Below are 19014 nucleotides of genomic sequence, written 5' to 3' on the forward strand. Positions count from 1 at the left end.
GGATGAGCTAAGACATGCTTTGCACGCCCTCTCGAAAGGTAAATGCCCAAGAAATGATGGTGTCTCTCCATGGTTCTTTGTGCAGTTTTGGGATTACATTGGTGATGATGTTACTACTGCTCATGTGGTGTACTGTTATGATGCCCCCTTTTTTGACGGATTGTCTTATCCACCTTGTCCTGAAAGGTGGGGATGAGACCAATATTAGACAGTGGAGGCCCGTAACTCTGCTTGGTTCTACTCACAAAATCTTAGCAAAGGCGGTGAGTATGAGGCTTCAGCCTGAGAGTTTATCATGATACACAGAATGGCTTCCTCCAAAAAGGGAGTATTTTTAATAACATCTTTTCATTTTGGGAAGCTTTGGAGTGGGCTAAATCTAGCCAACAACTCCTTGCCATTCTCTTGCTAGACTTCGAAAAGCTTATGACAGAGTGGATTGGGACTTCTTAGAAGGCACGATGGCTCATATGAGTTTCTCTAGGAGTGGATCAGAGGGGTCTTTTGCATGTTTAGGGAGACCCACAACACAGTTTTGGTCTGCAGGGGGCATTCTGAGCACTTTCAGATCTCCCGTTCCACAAGGCAGGGATGCCCCTTAGCTCCACTACTTTACCTTATAGTAGCAGAGGCTATGAGCAGGTTTCTCAAGGTTACCACCACATGGGTTTCAAGCCTCAAGCTGCCTCTGCGCACAGAGGAAGAGTTACTGGACTCAGAGTTAGCAGATGATACTCCTATGTTTTTGGAGGCTTCACAGGCATGCCTTTGTGCTTTTGGCTCTGCCTTGGAGATGTTTTGTTTGGCAACAGGCACCACCTTTAATTGGCACAAATCAACAGGATTTTGGGTTAGTGACTCTCTGCAGACAAATTGGGGTTTGGCTGCGGGGTTTACTTGGATTGAGAGAGGATGCACTGCCAGATACCCTGGCTGTCAGGTTGGCATTGACCACAACAGTTCGCTCCTATGCGCATGAGCATTAAAAGAAAACTTTAGCATTGGAGTAGCAGGAAGCTTGATTTGGCCTCTAGAGACTTGGTAACTAACCAAGTGTTGCTGGCAATTGCTTAGTTTGTCACGTCGTGCTAAATTTTTCATAAGGGATGCATTGGACAGCTTCGTCGGCTTATTCGAAACTTCCTTTGGTCAAGATTAGATGGCATTGTACACACCAGGGCGAGGGTGGCTTAGGATACCATTATTATGCCTAGGCAAGAGGGAGCATTGAACATCATGGACCCGGAGGTGCAATGTAAGGCTTTACTTTGTAACCTGGTAGTCAGAGGATTTTTTCCTGGCACTAGCCTTGGAAGGACTTTCTTCTGCAGAGCAACAAATTACGAGGTACACTCCAATTAGGGGAGGTGACCACCTACTTTGCCCTTGGTGAGATCTCTTCTGCGAGCCTTGGATTGCGTCAGGAGCTTCTTGGTTCATATTCCTCCGTGGTCAGTTGAGCAGGCTTACAGGCAGCCCATGGTATGGAAAGACTTAATCTCTGATGAAATTGGCAGACCTCTTGGAGCAGCTCCATTGTGCTGCCTAGGTGACTCTTCCCCTCTCCGTGTTGGATTGAAAGAGGCTCATGAGTCTCACGGAGGATGAGAGAATGCTTTGCACCCAGCACTTGAGAGGCACTCATCAGAGGATTATGCATATGAATGCAGCCATACCTAACCACAGGATCACAGGGAACTTCGTGGAAAGGCCTCAGCACTTATGGTTTGACATATTTTCAGGGACATGGGTACCTCATCAAGTCATGTACCTTCCACTTCGGGCGAGGACTATGGACCAATTTTTTACTCCATTCAGGACAGATGGCTCTTGGAGAGAAGTCTTGGGCAGGATACCTTTGAGGGTCCAGTGGTCCGACCAGTGAGTGTTGGGCAGAGCAGGGAAGCGTATCTATATTGATCCCCCTCAAGGGATGGTTACAGACTCTTGAGAGAGTCTACTACCATTGCTTATGGGAGTGCAGGGAGGCACAGAGGATTCGAATTGCAATAGCACACCTTTTTGGAAGGATGAGGGGGGATGCCTACATTCGTTTTGGTGCTATTGTTTGGTTGACACAGTCAGGCCTCCAATTTAAGTTTGAAGGGAATGACAGAGATATGGTCATGCAGGTTACCCAAGGAGTGGGTCAGCGGTGCCGTCTTCAGGACATGCCAGAGTCAGGCTATGCACCTTTAGCACAAAGATTGGTAACTGCATAGGAGATCATTGCTAGCATCAAAGCCTGGCACATCTGGAAGGCTAGATGCATTGAGGCCATGGAGGGCATTTTGGTTTATGATACACAATGCATTTGTAGGATCTGGTGTGATATTATCTACACGCTCATGGCCACTATTCAGGGACCTTCAAGGGTTGCAGAGAGAAAACGTGGCCAATTCATAAGAGAATGGGATCACGGCATCTTTTTCACTCTCGTATGGGGCCTTGCTGCGAGCACAAAGCACCAGATTGGTGTAGATTTCCCCCTTGCTTGGTCTGAAATCTCCCTTCTTGTAAAATTTGTTTCATACTTAATAGAAGTCTCTTTTCCAAAAAAAAAAACAAATCTGCCACCGCATCTCTGATCAGGGTTTTGAACTCATGTCTAACTCAGAGACTCTAATGTACTTTTAGATCTCATCAATGTAAATTACATTCTTGACAAGTTAAGAGTATATGAACTAGAATCACCCCAATATGTAAGGTGATTTCAACCTTAATAGCTGTGATTGTTGTATGCTTTTCTCATACTTTATAGAAGTCTCTTTCTGAAAAAAAAAAAAAAAGAGTATATGAACTAGACTCTCATTTGTTTCTGCCTTAAAATGGGCATGCAGAATCCAAATACTCAGATGAGCGCTTTGGTTTCTTCTCATCTCGATCTTAAATTGTGTTTCTCTATGAAAAGCTTAATTTGTGTTTACAAATAACAAGCATGCTCATCAAAAGGTCAGATAATTCATGTCCTCAAGATACTTCATGAAACATTCACTCTTCCTCATGTTCGCTTGCAACTTCATGATACCAGATACGAAGAGATACTTGATCAGAAAAAGCTTCTTACATTCATGGAAGAAAGCTTAGGTGAGTACAATGCTCAAACAAGGTCTCCTTTGTCGTTAGTCCTCTTCTCTTATGCTGCACAACATATACTACGGATCAGCCGCATCATCAGGCAACCCTTTGGGAATGCTTTGCTTGTGGGTGTTGGAGGTGTTGGTCGGCAATCATTGACAAAACTAGCTACCTTCATGGCTGGATTTAATGTCTTCCAAGTACAAATCACAAAGCTGTATGGTCTTGGAGAGTGGCAGGAAGATCTCAAGGTAACTGCCCAAGGACATAACTATTCACATTAACGGTTTTAAAAATAAGATTGAAAGAGAAATTTGGAAAAATCAGGTGCACAGATAATAGAACTTATCCCAAAAAAGGAAGGTGGTTGGGGTGGGGTACTCTCATAATTCTGTTTTTTTTTTAAGAAGGAAATCTAACGTCTTTTCTTTTGACACTGGAACTTTGAAATTGCTATTGGAAATCCCATCACGTGTAGGCAAGGAGTAGACCAAAATATCAAAAGGAAGACTATTTACTTTTATCCTTGACTTGGACTATGGCCTAACTTTATCCTATCCAGACCACATTGGTCCTGAAGGGCTGCCTCAACTTATACCACATGGTGTCATTCTGCACAATGGGCTGCATCTTGTCCTCATTCTGAGTGCTTGAGTGAGACTGTAGCAACCCAGATCCAACTATGTGCCATGTTGAACCTCATAAGGAGAGAAAGGCACCTTTTCTATTTTATGTTATGAATTTTCCTATTCATTTCCATCATGATTTTAGAACATTCATGCCTATAGGAAGTGTTACAACTGACTATCCTGTACAAAAGATGACTGAGAATGAAGACATCAGTTCTCAACCCACACACTGCTATATTTTCCTTGACTAGCCTGTACTGCAGAGAGATGCTCAGTAAGCTCTCATCATCGCTAAGAGGAATGCACATGATTTTGGTGATTTTCCAACACACGTACATATTCAGAGGACAGCCCATGACCTGTATGGCACTGGCTGACTGGCTGTCCAGTGGGGCCAAGTGCGATGTGGTACAGGCACCCTTCAGAAATCTGCCTACCTATTCTGTGCACCTGATCTGACACCTGGCTGTTGTCCATGTGTATCTACATGTGAGATGTGTCACGTTCTCTCCCAGTTGCATTGCAGTTGTCCTCATCTGCACGGTGTCTATACAAAGTACAAAGTGCTCTCTCCTAAAGGGAAAAGATCCAAGCAAAGCTCATCCAAGGTACCGGAGATCCCGAACACTGCAGACCACTTTGTGTCCGGTGCAAAGGTCCATTGCGAAGGCTCACATTCCTATCTCACCAGCATATTTGTTAATTCTCTCTTTTCTTGGACATCTAGTTCGTCTGTACAGGTGTAGTCGAATTTCTGGGGCGATCCTGCTAGGGAGGCGACAAATTTCCATCACTCCCTCTCCCCAGGCCTTGAGCCGGACCCTTTGTTTGTGTGCCCGTACTTTGAGCTAGACCCTTTATTTGTGTGTCCAGACCTTGCCTTCTGCTTAAGTTGCTGCCCACAGCTTCCGCATTCTGCTCAGTACTCCTGTGCTCCCTGTTTCCTCTACGCTTTGTTCAAAGCTGCTCCCACCTGCTCAAGTTGGTGCACATCAGTAGTTTTGTGCCTCTTGTTCCCTCTGTTTAACACTGCTTCCCTTTGACTCACCTTGCTAATCCTTCCTCATAAACCAATTCACATTGTCGCTACTCAAGGGCTGCTCGCTCAGGTTCCATGGTTGCTGGTTTTGCCTCTCATCCGGCATTGGCAGCCAGCACCTTGCCTCATTACACTGACCTATTGCTCCGCACCCTACCAGCAGCTCGTCTCCACGGCTACTACTCGCCTCCTACCCAGCCAGCACCTACTCAACTCCTACCTGGGTTGGGCCCCCTACCACCTAACCCTCTCTACTTGCCCTATTATCCTTCCACCCTGCCCACCCTCACCTCCTTCACCGCTACCCACCCCGACTGTGCCAACCTCAGTTTTCCCCCCTTTCACCCCCGCCCATTACCTCGTCACCCCCATCTCTTATTCCATCGCCCACCCTGTCCACTGTTCACTCGTCCACCCACCCACCTTTCATACAGTAACCCGTGGGGCGCCCACTTAACAACATCAACTCCGTCCCTTCCATGCACCATTGACTCCTTATATCACCTGTACGTTTCCTTATCACCAACTCTACTTTTTATCATGCTTCACCCCCTGTGGTCCCTCTACCACCCTCACCCAGATAACCCTCGTTGTTATGACAGTCCCCACCTGTGCAGTTTGCTAGCATGCTATTGCAGAGCTTACAGCAACCGTCAATCCCCTCCATTGCCATTGTGTCCCCTTATGGCAAGCCACTTGAGCAAGGACCCGTGGCGGACTTTCTATTCGAGGTGGTTCGGGAGCCTTCTCTCATCTCAGCCATCTCATTGGCTGCAAGTTCGCACACAAAGATCCTGGGCACCACAAGCTCTGTTTGAGAGCTTGGTGGGGAGACCACCATTTAGCCAAAGTGAGTGCTGATTTTTGGCATCCAAGGTGCAGAATAATGGCAGACGGTTGGTATATCTACCTTACTCATCAACAACTTCTCCATGGGTAATGTGAAAGTGTCATTACCTTCTTGGCATGTGATTGTTCACTGGGCAGGTGGATGACATCAGCACCCCCTTTTGATGTGGTCTTAGTGCTTTTTTTTACGTCTCCAGTATGTTTCCATGGCGACATTTATGTAGCTTTTCATTCATGTGTATAAGGCTTTTTGCTGGTTGTAAAGGATGGGCTTTAATCTCAAAATTGAACATTGATATATGAGAAAATTGTTGGACCCACGTGGTGCGTGGTGCATTAGCATAGGAGCCAAGGGGGAGGGCCTTGGTGTATTAGGGAGAAAAAGGCTTGGTATGTGGTTACGCAAGCATGGCTCCACCTTGTCATATGTATGTGGTTGATGATGGTTATTTTTTGTTCTTGGCTTTGTGCCAATATTGGTGGATATACACATTTATGAAAGCCGTGTATTTGTTGGCATGTTGATTACTCTTCTCACACCCATCTTGCATACACACTCACATATAAACACTCTCTCGCTCTCTCTTTCTCCATGGAGACTATGAATTCTTATGACCCCGGACAGTTGTAGAAGGGCCATAATGCCCATTGTAATAGATTTGGTTGTAAGTTGGCCTAGTCAATCAGAAAGGGTTGTAAGTTGGCCCACTCTTTGGATAGGGATGTTGCACAACAGAAACTCTGGGAGCGCATACCCAAGCTTATTACAAATCATATGTGCACCTCTTTGGATACCCCTTTTCGAAGGATGAGCTGAGACATGCTTTGCACGCCCTCTCGAAAGACAAATGCCCAGGGGATGATGGTCTCCCTCCATCCTCCTTTTTGCAGTTTTGCGATTACATTGGTGATGATGTTACTACTACTCTACAGGAGATGTGGTGTATTGGTATGATGCCGCCTTTTCTCACGGAGAGTCTTATCCACCTTATCCCAAAAGGTGGGGACAAGACCAATATTAGACAGTGGAGGCCCGTAAGTCTGCCTAGGTCTGCTTACAAAATCTTAGCGAAGGCAGTGAGTATGAGGCTTAAGCCTCTTCTTTAGCGAGTTATTCATGATATACAAAATGGCTTCCTGAAGGAGTATTTTTTATATCTTCTCATTCTGGGAAGCTGTGGAGTGGGCTAAATCTAGCTAACAACCCCTTGCCATTCTCTTGCTACACTTTGAAAAAGCTTATAACAAAGTAGATTGGGACTTCTTGGAAGGCACGATGGCACTGATGGGTTTCTCCCAGGAGTGGATCAGAGGGGTCTCTTGCATGTATAGGGAGGCCCACAGCACAGTTTTGGCTTGCGGGGGGCGTGGTGAGCGCTTTCAAATCCCCTGTTCCCTGAGGCAGGGATACTCATACCTTATACTAGCAGAGGCTATGAGCAAGTTTCTCAAAGTTCCCCAGGGGTCTCGGGCTCATGCTGCCTCTTCGCACAGAGGGGGTGTTTATGGGCTTAGAGTTAGTAGATGATAGTGCTATGTTTTTGGAGGCTTCACATGCATACCTCTATGCTTTCTGCACTACTTTGGAGATGTTTTGTTTGGCACCAAGCGCCCCCATCAGTTGGCACAAATCAACAAGATTCTGGATTGGTGACTCATCGTGTGGCCCCAACGTTCTTACGTGAAGGGCAGCCGTGAGAGACGACCCGCCACTCTTAGTGAAAGGCTGGCCAAGGCGGAGCAATAGGCTCGCTTGGGGAGCGCGTTTGCGCTGCCTCCTACCACCCCTATCCCTAGGGCAATCCCGCGCGAAGTGGACCAATAGACTCAGCACTTGTCAAGGTTACCTGACGTCTCCATACATTGCTTCAAGGGACCATTAGGTCCCGGAAGTAGCACGAAATCCTCGAAGGGCTCATTGTCAACAGCATAACTCTGGGAACAACATCAGCCACCGTGGGAGTGACTGCCTAGGCAGCAGAAGTGATAAAACCTGGGATAGCGGGCACCTGTAGGACCAGCCCAAAGCTGCCCCAATGGCCTCCAACAATGGCCAATAAGCATGAGGAAGACCTAGGAATCTGAGAGTGATAGGGTAACGGTTCTAGTCTTCCTCGATAGGGTCGAAGTAGTTAGCGTATGGTAGGAAGAAAATCTTCCTTGGGCCCAAAGGGAAGGGACTGACTGCCCTTGAGCACTTCTGAGGCTGCCTCCTCTGCATCAAAGTCTACTTGGAAGAATCCTCTCCCAAGTAGCCTCACATCTTTAAATTGGAGTTCAGAGTCGGAAGGCAACCTTCTTAAACATTCTTGACAAAAGGTTTCCTTGAGATCCCTCCTCTGACTCTTCTGGAATTGGAGTAGGTACGTCCAATTCTCTTTCCCTTGTCGGTTCATTTCTTGGATACATTGTATCCCTGGCCCGCCGGTTAGCTCGTAATTTGGCTTCATGAAGTCATTGACACTCCTCTATTAGGGCCCTAGCTTCTTCAAGCTTTCTTATCTCTTCTTCAACATTTGGGTATTCACCATTTCTCTTAGGGGTTGGTGGTTTTTCTCCTTGTGCCTCCTGGTCAGGCTCACCTGATTTTATCGCTTGATCACTCTCTTCTCTTGATTGAGTGGATTCGGTGTGGATAGTATCTTCTTTAGATCCATCCTGAATTGTGACCTGGGTGTTACCTTTACCCACTTTTTCCACCCTCCTCCTACCAGTTCTAGAAGTGGTGGCATCTGTTGGCTTCTTCCCTTTGTCCCCTAGTTGGGCTTGGGCTCATGTCAGGACATTCAAAGGCGTTGTCGTGCCATGGCACGTCTATGGTGTGAAACCATGCATGTGAGGCCATTAAATGCAAATCCAGATGCATGGGATTAAGTGCCACAGTGTACATGATGTATATATGCCTTTACGCGTAACAGGGCTTTTTTTTTGTTCATGTTTGTGTACATGGTTTTCATGTGAGCTTGGTGTTTTGAAGCAGATTCCGAGGGCTAGCAGAAGTCCCTGTGCCTTTGTACATAGGTTTGGATTATGCTTGTGGGTTTGACTGCTTTTACTGGTCTTTGAGACGGTGAAATGCTCATAAGCCGTGCCTATCATGATTGAGTTGATATTAACACTTATTTGAGGGAGAAAACTTCTATGGTATATAATGGTCATGGTCATGATCACATGCTTTTGCCAAAGATGGTGAGGTCGTGAATAAAGGATGCTAAATTGGGTTTATTTGATAAGTGCATCGGAACAACCCCTTGAGAGGGATTTGCTTTAAATGAGCCTTAAGTAATGTTGATACTTATCAATCCAAATAAATGGGAGGAAATCAGGCGCAGCGAATTTTCGAAATTGGAAATGCGTAAATTCAGCTGAAAAAGGTGAAAGTTGGCCGCATCACCCGCGGGATGGGCAAAAAGACCAGAGAGCGCTGCATTTTCTGGTTTTGGGGAGGAGAGAATTGAAATTCTGAGAGAACCAGAGCTCGTTTTTTGCAGATGATCTTGCTTTGGAATTATAGCTTCTGTTCGAGCCTTGTAGGGGTTAGAATTGGAGAGTAATAGAAGCTTCATTTAGTGATATGCATTCCAAAAATTTTCAAATATGAAGCGAACTGCTGCCCGATTTTATGCAAGGAGAGAATTCGGCGTAGAAGCTCATGGAGATAACATGAAATTCGTTTTTTATGAAACAGAGATAAGCTTTTTATGAATTCGATTTCAAAAATCGTAATTCCTTAGAGTGGTAAAGGTTTTAGTTTTAAGGCTTTAATTACCTCAAAAACAAAAACTCTTGGTAAAAGCCTTAATGCTTATGGCCTTAGAGAGTGGAGAGTTTTTCTTGAATTTGAGAGTTTTGGAGTTTGAATGTTCCAAAGTTCAAGGTGATTTTGATTCTGGAACCTTGTAAGAGAATGCTTGATTGGATTTTAGTTTTGTGAACATGAAGCTTTTGGAAATTACATGATGATGTATATATGCCATATGTTATTTTTGCTTTTGTGAGTTGTTGGATTCTGAAAGCAGGTTTTCATGAGATCAAGAGTCATCTTGAAATGGTGATGTTGGCAATATATGAAATATGTGATGTGAATGGTCACATGTATGTGGAAATCTTTTGAAGATTGGGTTGTGCCTACATGTGTTATGTATGAGACACATGGATAAAGGGTCAGGAGATCTATGCTTGGAGCTGGTCATGCTCTTGACACATAACTTATGTGCAATCATCAAGTTGAATTTGGAGATGTTTTGAAGTGAATTGGCACATGTATATGTCAACCAAAATGGAGATGTCATATGCCCCTTGAAGAGATATATATTCTGTTTCCTTGCTGGGATTTGAAACTACTCTCACAGCCAGAAGTCTCGCACTTGCCCAGCAATACCGCACACGTCACGACAGCATTGGTGAACCCGACGTGAAACTGCTGGGGTGAGAGTTAGTGGTGAAATACACAGTGCAAGCTATGGCTGAGAATCGTGAGGGACAGGGGGTTCGTTTTGACCCCGGGGTTATGCTAATGTTTCAGATGTTTACCATGTATATGCAACAGCAGCAAGCGGCTGAGAGGGGGCAAATTTCCACGACTAAAGCACTGCAGTCAATCGTGAAAAAGGTGGATCAATTTGATGGTAAAGACATCACAAAGTACCTGCGTAATTACACAAAGGAAATGGAGCTAAACAGGGTGACTGAGGAGGATATGGTTCGAAGCTTTGAGCTGGTATGTGTTCCCGAAATAAGAGAGCGCATAAGAGGATTACAGGCAGCACATGGTGGCAGAAATTGGGAGGAGTTCAAGCTTGCTTTGAAGGATGATTATTTCATGGAGGATTCCGAGCGGGTGACCAAGCGAACTTTCTTGGAGTGGGTTACAAAACCCAAAATTGGAATTTCTGCCACAGAGTTGCTAAGAGAGTTTGAGAAGCGCTATGCCCAGCTGTCAAGGATAGAGCGCACAACCTTAGACAGGAAAAAAACAAAGCTCTTCTTACAAGCAGCTGGGAAAGATCTCCAAGAAAAACTGGAAATTCTCCTTGAGGATAAGGATACGGAGCAGGGGTTAAAGAATGATTGGAATGATGTCGAGGATGCAGTCACCATGCTAGCAAAGCGGCAGCGAAGGAGGGATAAAATGGTAATGAGCTCGGTAACTCCTATAACTGTTACCCCTGAGAATCTACCAAAACCTGCTGCTGCAATCCCAAAGGTAGAAGGACCGATGGATGAGCTTATTAAGGGCATACGAGACCTAAAGTTGAAGATGTCCAGGATTGAGGAAAAAGAGCTACCATTAGGGCAGGCTTCTATGCAAAAGCCTCAAAGCAAGGAAGGGTTTACATTCAGATGTATATGGTGTGATGACCCAGAACATGTAAAAAAAGACTATGCCAGCTATAAGGAAGCCCTCAGAAACCAACTTGTATTTTTCAAAGATGGAAAAATCCACCTTACAGAGACTGGTCTTCTGTTAAACACAAACTTTGGAAAAGGAGGGATGAAAAAACTGGTTGAAGATATGGCTGCCAGCCATGCCATCTCTATGGTTGAGGCAGCAACCTATGGGTTAAAGGCCAGTCAATCAAAGCAGGAATCTGAGAAGGATGAAGACTATGAGAATGAAGATTTTTGGCCATCAACAATGGAGCTAATTGCGTTAAAGAAGGTGTCTAAGCAGGCTTTGCATGAGGCAGGAGACTGTATACGTCTTGAGACTGGCTGGGAAGAACCTGTGGATTCTCTATCTGTTCATGCCTATATTGCTGCCAGAATAATGAGGCACAAGTTGAGGAAAAGCGTAAGAGGGAAAATGAGGAAGGAGGGCCATCAAAAAGGGTCACCCGTGGTAGTGGAAAGGAGGACCCTGGGCCATCACATGTGCCTCCGCCGCAAAACCAGCCTCCACAGGAAGTATCAATGGAAGAAGCGCCAGCAAAGATGAAGCATGAGAAGGAGAAGGGTAAAGGGAAAAGTCCGCTCTACAAGCTCCAATCCGATATTGAAGCCGCAACGGACCTCAAAAAGGTGCTAGAAGAGAGGATTCTAAACAGTAGGGTGGAATTTACACTAGGGGAAGTCTTGGGGATTGCAAAGAAAGAATTCCATGATGAGATAATTGATATTATACGAAAGAAAAGGCAGTCCATAATTGAATCTATTCCATCACAGGAAGAGACAAGCACTTCCAAGACTCATGGAGTACAGGTACAGCAAAAGGAAGAGAGAGAGAATGTGGTGGAATGCAGTCACTCTGCTGGAGGGACACGACAAGTGCGCTTTGTGGATGAGGGTAATGAAAAAGAAGTTCTTGCAAAAAGTCATTACTCCAGGAACCATTGGGCAAGGGCCACCACTGAAACCCTTGTCAAGATAGGAGACGTGGAAGAGCCGTATGTCGCTCTAATCGACCATGGGTCTGAAATAAATCTTATGGCTGAAAACCTCTACAACAAATGTAAGCGGAATGGATGTAGATCACGGGTGGATGATTAAGGCGGCTAATAACTCATTTGGAGAGCTCTATGCAGCCTGTCCAAATGTAAGGGTAACTATAGGGGATGTGAAAGATGACCAGAACTTCTTCGTCCAGGAGATGTCATCGTATCCCCTTATCCTTGGGCAACCCTATATTACAGCTGTGAGGATGGAGACAAAAGTCTTGGACGATGGCTCAGCGTATGCAAGAATAAGGAGCAAAGATGGCAAGAAAGCTGTTCAGTTCTTGACAGTTTGCCCATGAAAGGAACCGCGAGTCTCTTCGAGAACAGTCACTCCCAAAGATAAACAGAGAATTCATGAACTACAGGGAAATGAGGGATTCTGGCCAGGTGCCATTGTAAAGCGGGATTGCAATGGTACAAGGGGCAATGAGTTCTCGTAGGACTCAATCAATGTAAATAACTTTTCAGCAAACTTTCAGAGATTCTCTATCTACGGGTCAATAGTCTTTGTAAAAAGCAAGGATTTGAAGCGTGGTATACGTCGATATGTACAAAATGTACAAAAAAGTCTTGAGCAGTGTGGTCTTTTGGAGAAAAATGAGTTTATTTCAAGTGTGCTTGACGAGGTGTCATTTGTGGATACTATGGGTGAGCTTTTTGCCATGGAAAGCGCATGCTTACAGGGTGGGAATGAGATGGTAAAAATGTCATCTGTGGGGATGTATGATATAATCCGGGAATTTGAGGGAATGGAATGTAAAAACATGTATTGTGAGATGGATGCTCGTATTGATACAAAGTATAAAACGGTTGCAAAGAAGGTGAAACCAGTTGCCTTGCCCCTGCCACACCAGAAAGCAAGGAGAAGATAGATGAAGCCTCTATGCAACCGAATCTCAGAGATCCGAAGAAAATTGGGCATAAGTTTACACAGGAAACCCTAAAAGAGCTGAAGATCAGTGACAATGATTTCCTGTTACCAGTTGAAAAGGAATGCTTTGAGGAGATGCTTGTAAAACATGGGAAGGCCTTTGCTTTTCAGCCGCATGAGATAGGCTGTGTTGATCCAAGCGTATCAGCGCCAATGGTGATCTTCACTGTTCCACATGTGCCCATGTGCCCTGGAACCTGCGGCCGATTCCAGTACCAAAAGCTCTCTTGCCAAAGCTGATGGAATTACTAAAAGAAAAGACCAGGATGGGAATTTTGGAGCCATCATTCGCTCCATACTCCAACAGATGGTTTACCGTAAATGGAGCATTGCGCTTCATTCAAGACATGCAACCTGTAAACAAGGTCACAATCAGGAATGTGGGAACAGGTCCGATTGTGGACGAGTTTGTAGAAGCATTTGCAGGGAAAGCTATATACTCTATGGGTGATCTGTATTCGGGATATGATCAGTTCCAGCTGGATATACAAAGCAGGGACATGACCACAATGAAAACTCCTTTGGGTTTGGTAAGGATGTGCACCTTACCACAGGGAGTCACCAACTCAGTGGCGCATATGATGAATGGAATGAATAAAGTCTTACGAGACTTCATACCACAAATAACTATGCCTTTTCTGGATGATGTGCCCATAAAAGGCTGTAATGAAAAAGATAAAGATGGAGATTTGGATTCGAAAGGGTGCCGCAAGTTTGTGGCAAATCATATAAAAGATTCTGATAAAATTCTATCCAGGCTTGAAGAGGTGAATCTTACTTTGTCTGGATTGAAATCAGTGTTTGGGGTTGGTGAAGTACTAATCGTGGGGCATCTTTGTAGTACTAATGGGCGCAGACCTTGTCCAGCCAAGATAGATGCGATACAAAGAATGAAAGAGATATGCATTAATGTTACAGAGGTGAGGAGATTTCTTGGTGCATGTGTCTTTTATGTTATATGGATCCCACATTATGCACATGTAGCAGATCCTCTCTACCAACTTTTGAGGAAAAATCAGAGATTTTTATGGAGTGCTGCACATATTAAAGCTATGCGGAAGCTGAAATGTCTGCTCCAATCATCACCTACTCTAAGGAAGGTAGATTATGAGTGTGGCAGGCCTGTGATTGTAACAGTTGATACTAGTCCTACTGGGATAGGATGGGTAGTAGGGCAAGATGATGAGGATGATCACAGATATGTAATCAGTTTTGGAGCAAAGGTACTAAGCATTCGCCAGCGAAATTATCCGCAGATCAAGAGGGAGTTATTGGGAGTAGTCACTGCTCTAAAATGTGAAAAAGAATATCTTATTGGAGCATCCGTGCTTGTGGAAACTGACTGCTTGCCACTCCTTGGGATGATTGCAAGCTGCACCACTCCAGATATCGCTATGCTTAGGTGGATTGCCTATATCAAGTCACTAAATCCTGAGTTTGAGCATATTGCAAGGAAGGACAACCCAGTTGCAGATATGCTATCAAGAGCCAGGTGTGAAGATGAAGAAGGGATGATTAGTGATATTGATGATGTAGGCACAAAGTTCTATACTACTGCACATGCAAAAGGGGACCATGCTTGCGTATCAAATGCACTTGAGTCTTTTACTGAGGAAATGTATGAAGGAGATTGGTTGCTTATTGGCCAATACTTGAGTACCTTGACAAGGCAGGAAAATTGGTCTGACTTAGAATTCAAGAGGATCCGCAGAAAGGCATATGGGTATTTTCTAAAGAATGGGTACATGTGGAAGCATCCTAAGCAGAGGAATGCTATGCCACAGAGAGTTATATGTGATAAAGAGACTCAAGGGAAGCTCATGAAAGAATTCCATGAGAGTCTCTGGGCTGGACATCGAAGTGTGTGGGCCACCTTTACCAAAATAAAGGATAGATATTGGTGGAAAGGAATGTACAAGGATGTATCCCAATATGTGGAAACATGCATGGTATGTCAAATGTACTCGAATGTGCGACAACGTGATGGCCTGCAACCAACCTACCTACCTGCCATGCACTACAAATGGGTAGTGGATCTAGTTACAATGCCCTTGGGAATCTAGCAGATGCGGTACGTAGTACTTGCAAGAGAAGACCTGACAAATCAAGTGGAAGGGCGTGCTCTTAGAACAAAGAGCACGGAAATAGTATGCAAATTTCTCTTGGAAGATGTGATTTGCCGGTATGGTTGTGCTGGGAAAATAACAGCTGACAGGGGTGAGCTAGATGCTGAAGAAGCAAGGAAATTCTTTTCTAGAATTGGCATCAAATTGGCCCTAACATGTGCTTACAACCCTGAGGGCAATGGTAAAAGCGAGCGAGGACATCCTCCAATCATTAAAGCTTTGGCTAAGGCATGCAGAGTAAGAATGCGAGAGTGGCCAAGGCTACTACCATATGCTTTATGGGCTGACCGTACAACTCATAGCTCAGTGACAGGAACATGCCTGCAAAATTAATGTATGGTCAGAAGCCGGTAATGCCAGTTGAAGAAGTAGTCTCAACTTGGAATGTATTACCCTGGGTGGAAGAATTGAACAGGGAAGACCTCCTTGCATTGCGAATGAGGCAGTTGGAGAGAAGGCCTGAAGATGTAGAGCTTGCTAAAGCTCGTTTGAAAGATGCAAGGTTGAAAAATAAAGAAAGATTTGATAGAAGACACAGACTCCGGCCAAAACCCATTGAAGAAGGTGATTGGGTCCTAATGTATGATAGTAGTCTTGACAACCAGTGCACTGTGCAAATGAAGTTTGCAAAAAGATGGTTTGGCCCTTACATTGTCAAGCATGTGCATGGAAATGCCACGTATACCCTGTGTGAGCTTGATGGAACAGAGATAAAGAATCTTGTAGCAGGCAAAAGGATCAAGATGTTTAAAAGAAGGCATGACAGTGATTCTTTTGATTCGCAGGAGACTCAAGATGAGAGGCTTGATAGTGATAGCATGGATATGGTTGAAGAGGAAGAGGATGATCTTCCTGGTAATGTAGAAGATGAAGACAACATCCAGATATATGTGTATCTTAATAATGACTTGGCACATACCGGAGGATGTGCAGGTTTAGAGGGGGTGGATGTCGTGCCATGGCACGTCTATGGTATGAAACCATGCATGTGAGGGCAATAAATGCAAATCCAGATGCATGGGATTAAGTGCCACAATGTACATGATGTATATATGCCTTTACGCGTAACAGGGCTTTTTTTTTGTTCATGTTTGTGTACATGGTTTTCATGTGAGCTTGGTGTTTTGAAGCAGATTCCGAGGGCTAGCAGAAGTCCCTGTGCCTTTGTACATAGGTTTGGATTATGCTTGTGGGTTTGACTGCTTTTACTGGTCTTTGAGACGGTGAAATGCTCATAAGCCGTGCCTATCATGATTGAGTTGATATTAACACTTATTTGAGGCAGAAAACTTTTATGGTATATAATGGTCATGGTCATGATCACATGCTTTTGCCAAAGATGGCGAGGTCGTGAATAAAGGATGCTAAATTGGGTTTATTTGATAAGTGCATGGGAACAACCCCTTGAGAGGGATTTGGTTTATTTGATAAGTGCATGGGAACAACCCCTTGAGAGGGATTTGGTTTAAATGAGCCTTAAGTAGTGTTGATACTTATCAATCCAAATAAATGGGAGGAAATCAGGCGCAGCCAATTTTCGAAATTGGAAATGCGTGAATTCAGCTGAAAAAGGTGAAAGTTGGCCGCATCACCCACGGGATGGGCAAAAAGACAAGAGAGCGCTGCATTTTCTGGTTTTGGGGAGGAGAGAATTGAAATTCTGAGAGAACCAGAGCTCGTTTTTTGCAGATGATCTTGCTTTGGAATTATAGCTTCTGTTCGAGCCTTGTAGGGGTTAGAATTGGAGAGTAATAGAAGCTTGATTTAGTGATATGCATTCCAAAAATTTTCAAATATGAAGCGAACTGCTGCCCGATTTTATACAAGGAGAGAATTCGGCGTAGAAGCTCATGGAGATGACATGAAATTCGTTTTTTATGAAACAGAGATAAGCTTTTTATGAATTCGATTTCAAAAATCGTAATTCCTTAGAGTGGTAAAGGTTTTAGTTTTAAGGCTTTAATTACCTCAAAAACAAAAACTCTTGGTAAAAGCCTTAATGCTTATGGCCTTAGAGAGTGGAGAGTTTTTCTTGAATTTGAGAGTTTTGGAGTTTGAATGTTCCAAAGTTCAAGGTGATTTTGATTCTGGAACCTTGTAAGAGAATGCTTGATTGGATTTTAGTTTTGTGAACATGAAGCTTTTGGAAATTACATGATGATGTATATGTGCCATATGTTATTTTTTCTTTTGTGAGTTGTTGGATTCTGAAAGCAGGTTTTCATGAGATCAAGAGTCATCTTGAAATGGTGATGTTGGCAATATATGAAATATGTGATGTGAATGGTCACATGTATATGAAAATCTTTTGAAGATTGTGTTGTGCCTACATGTGTTATGTATGAGGCACTTGGATAAAGGGTCAGGAGATCTATGCTTAGAGCTGGTCATGCTCTTGACACATAACTTATGTGCAATCATCAAGTTGAATTTGGAGATGTTTTGAAGTGAATTGGCACATGTAGAAGTCAACCAAAATGGAGATGTCATATGCCCCTTAAAGAGATATATATTCTGTTTCCTTGCTGGGATTTGAAACTACTCTCACAGCCAGAAGTCTCGCACTTGCCCAGCAATACCGCACACGTCACGACAGCGTGATGCACACTTATGGTCTAGATAGTGGCATGGTTAGAAGTGGAAGCAGAACCACTTGCGCGGTATAGGAAATCTTTGATCAAATGATCAACTCCACATTTTTAGTACAAGTATTGGCATGTCATTAGGTGGTGCAGTCAATTGCTGAGTTTGATGCGACCGACTTGAAACCTGTTAAAGAATATTCCGTACTTGAGCGAGGCGAAGGAAGGGCAGCGAAGAGAAGGGAGGCAGACAGAAGGCAGGAGAGGGCAGCGATGGCAGTGAGGAGGGCAGAGGATGGCAGGGAAGCAGGGGCAGCAGGGGCAGCAAAGAGGCGAGGGTAGAAGGGGCGAGGGCAACTAAACAGCGGGGGGCGTTTGGGGTGGAAAGCAGGCAAGTGCAGGGAGGGAGGGTTGCGCAGCAGTACAGGGAGCTGAGTTCGACCCTGTCATCTGGTCCACATTTTTTCTGCGAGGGCAGAGATCATAACCCTGCCCTCTTGGTGCATAGAGGGGTTGTTAGTAGATGCACCTTGGAGCAAGTTTTGTCGCCTGGCATCTTGCAAAACTCCATCAGAACTGCCTTTCCAAGACCATGGCATTGGCATCCCAAGTGCCAGTCCCTAATACAAGATAGATGAGTTTTAAAGATGGAGAGAAATGCATAATGCAAAAGTGCAAAACAAATTTATATTTGAGATATCTAATCTTCATAAGAGTCATGATGAACGTCTGATTTCTTGCTTCTTTTCTTCCGAGTGGTGACAGCTTGTACTGAAGAAATCCGGAGCAGAAGGCAACCCCACGGTCTTTATATTTAGTGATACTCAATTAAAAGAAGAAAGGTTCCTCGAAGACATCAACAATATTCTGAACACAGGCGAGGTAAACTACCCAAAGACCTTTTTTTAATTGAGATTTATATAATATATTTAGGTGTCAGCACAGTGTGATAGCCACTTGTACAAGGGCAACAATTTAACCAATGATCTTTACTCTATTTTTATTACATTTTTAAGTAGAATATTTAAATTCTGAGATATTTTCCCTTTGTAGGTCCCAAACTTGTTTGCAAAGGATGAGATCATAACATTACAGGACATGGTAAGGGCCAGGGCTAAAAAAGCAGGCAAAGATAGCAGTGCAGCAGAGATCTACATGTATTTTGTGGATCAATGCCGGAAGAACCTGCACATGGTCATTTGTATGAGCCCATTCGGATCCGCGTTCCGAACAAGGCTACGCATGTTTCCATCTCTTGTTAATTGTTGTACCATTGATTGGTTTACCGAATGGCCCGAGGATGCTCTATATTCAGTTGGAAACAAGTTTCTTTCTTCTGTAAG

At 44.2% G+C, this 19014-nt stretch overlaps 1 protein-coding gene across 1 annotated transcript in view; it reads left to right on the top strand.

Moving 5' to 3' along the window:
- LOC147629972 (uncharacterized) overlaps positions 1-19014 on the top strand; it is a 300394-nt gene that overhangs the window by 216705 nt on the left and 64675 nt on the right. The window contains exons 30-32 of the mRNA XM_086811523.1: positions 3032-3329; positions 18437-18553; positions 18725-19009. Of these exons, the coding sequence (XP_086667649.1) occupies positions 3032-3329; positions 18437-18553; positions 18725-19009 (700 nt within the window). The remainder of the gene's footprint in view (positions 1-3031; positions 3330-18436; positions 18554-18724; positions 19010-19014) is intronic.

Source organism: Cibotium barometz, chromosome 17 (genome assembly GCF_041138505.1).
Source record: "Cibotium barometz isolate CiBa-2024 chromosome 17, ASM4113850v1, whole genome shotgun sequence".
Lineage (NCBI taxonomy): Eukaryota > Viridiplantae > Streptophyta > Polypodiopsida > Cyatheales > Cibotiaceae > Cibotium > Cibotium barometz.